Source organism: Austrofundulus limnaeus, unplaced genomic scaffold (genome assembly GCF_001266775.1).
Source record: "Austrofundulus limnaeus strain Quisiro unplaced genomic scaffold, Austrofundulus_limnaeus-1.0 Scaffold179, whole genome shotgun sequence".
In the NCBI taxonomy this organism is placed as follows: domain Eukaryota; kingdom Metazoa; phylum Chordata; class Actinopteri; order Cyprinodontiformes; family Rivulidae; genus Austrofundulus; species Austrofundulus limnaeus.
The window spans coordinates 331,350-332,684 of NW_013952581.1; the positions used below are offsets into that span (position 1 = coordinate 331,350).

Below are 1,335 nucleotides of genomic sequence, written 5' to 3' on the forward strand. Positions count from 1 at the left end.
CATTTCTTACTTAATGGAAACACTGCAGTTGTGAAACTGTTTTTCTACATTAACAGAATATCAACAGTTTTGCGCACATTTGCGATGGAAACACAGCAACTGATTTTCTCACTTTTACAGTGGATTGCATCAACTCTGTTACATCCAGAAGGGAAACTTCACCAAAGTGAAACATAAATCTGTGGATCTGTGTTTGATTACTCTGCCTGGCTTTCTCAAGGACCAGGATGTGACACAAACATCTGAATTATGGAACTGAAAGTGAAAGTAGTCAAACTGAATTTTTAATAAACCAAAATACAGTTTCAAAGACAATTAATTCAGTTTCAAATCATTAAATTCAGTTTCAATTTAGTGAAATTCATTTTCAAATCAATGCGTTCAATTTCAAATTATACACATTCAGATTAAAACTGAGCAATTCAAATTCAGTTCCTGCTGGCACAAGATTTATCCCACAGAGGTGTCCGTCCACAGAACAAAGCAGACTAAATATTACCGGCAGCAGAGACGATGGAGGCGTCTCAAAGCAGAAACACGTCTTAAAGACGTTGGTTTATTTAAAAGTCTCACATCGGCTCAGCAGGACGGACAAACAGCAGAAGTACCTTCAGCGTTGRGGCTTTGTGCTTTATTCTGTGTGTTTTTATACTGAGGACATGCTGTTGGACGTGAGGACCTGTCCCTCGGGGCTCAGCTTGTCTTTGGGACTGGACTTGTCCAGGACGGAGATCTGAGTGATGGTGCTGCTTTCAGTGAACAGCGTCCGCCGCCGCTTGCTGTAGCTCAGGTAGCTCTGAGTCTGCCACTTCCAGAAGCGCTTCTTCAGCTCAGCCTGCACCTGAAACACACACGAACATGAAACACGCACACATAAATAAAACACACACACACATAAATAAAACACACACACACATAAATAAAACACACACACACACAAATAAAACACACGTGCACACAAAACCAGCTGAACAAGATAAAAAGTGTTTCTGCAGGTTCGTCCAGCAGAGGTCACTGTTCACTGATTCCTCACCTCTCCGTTCAGGAAGCAGTACAGCAGGGCCACGACGAAGCCCTTCAAACGGCAGAGACATGATACGTGATCATTCAAAATAAAAATGTTTCTTTATTTTTACKAACATTTGTTCCTGACGCACCTGGAAGGAGCCCAGACCGAGCTCGATGAAGATCCGAGCCTCCGCTCCCGTGTGTTCTGGCAGGAAGGCGAAGACCATGTAGTGCATCCCGAACAGGGGGATGAGCAGCAGAGTGGACTTGGCCAGTCTCCTACACACACACACACACACACACACACACACACACACACACACACAC

The 1,335-nt window shown here is 43.7% G+C and overlaps 1 protein-coding gene across 1 annotated transcript in view; it reads right to left on the reverse strand.

Moving 5' to 3' along the window:
* Positions 1-395: 395 nt before the first annotated feature.
* Positions 396-1,335, reverse strand: part of ghrhrb (growth hormone releasing hormone receptor b) — a gene marked incomplete at its 5' end in the record, with an annotated part of 24,208 nt that continues 23,268 nt past the window's right edge. Inside the window, 3 exon segments of the mRNA XM_014017919.1 lie at positions 396-841; positions 1,034-1,075; positions 1,158-1,287. Coding sequence (XP_013873373.1) covers positions 647-841; positions 1,034-1,075; positions 1,158-1,287 — 367 coding nt within the window.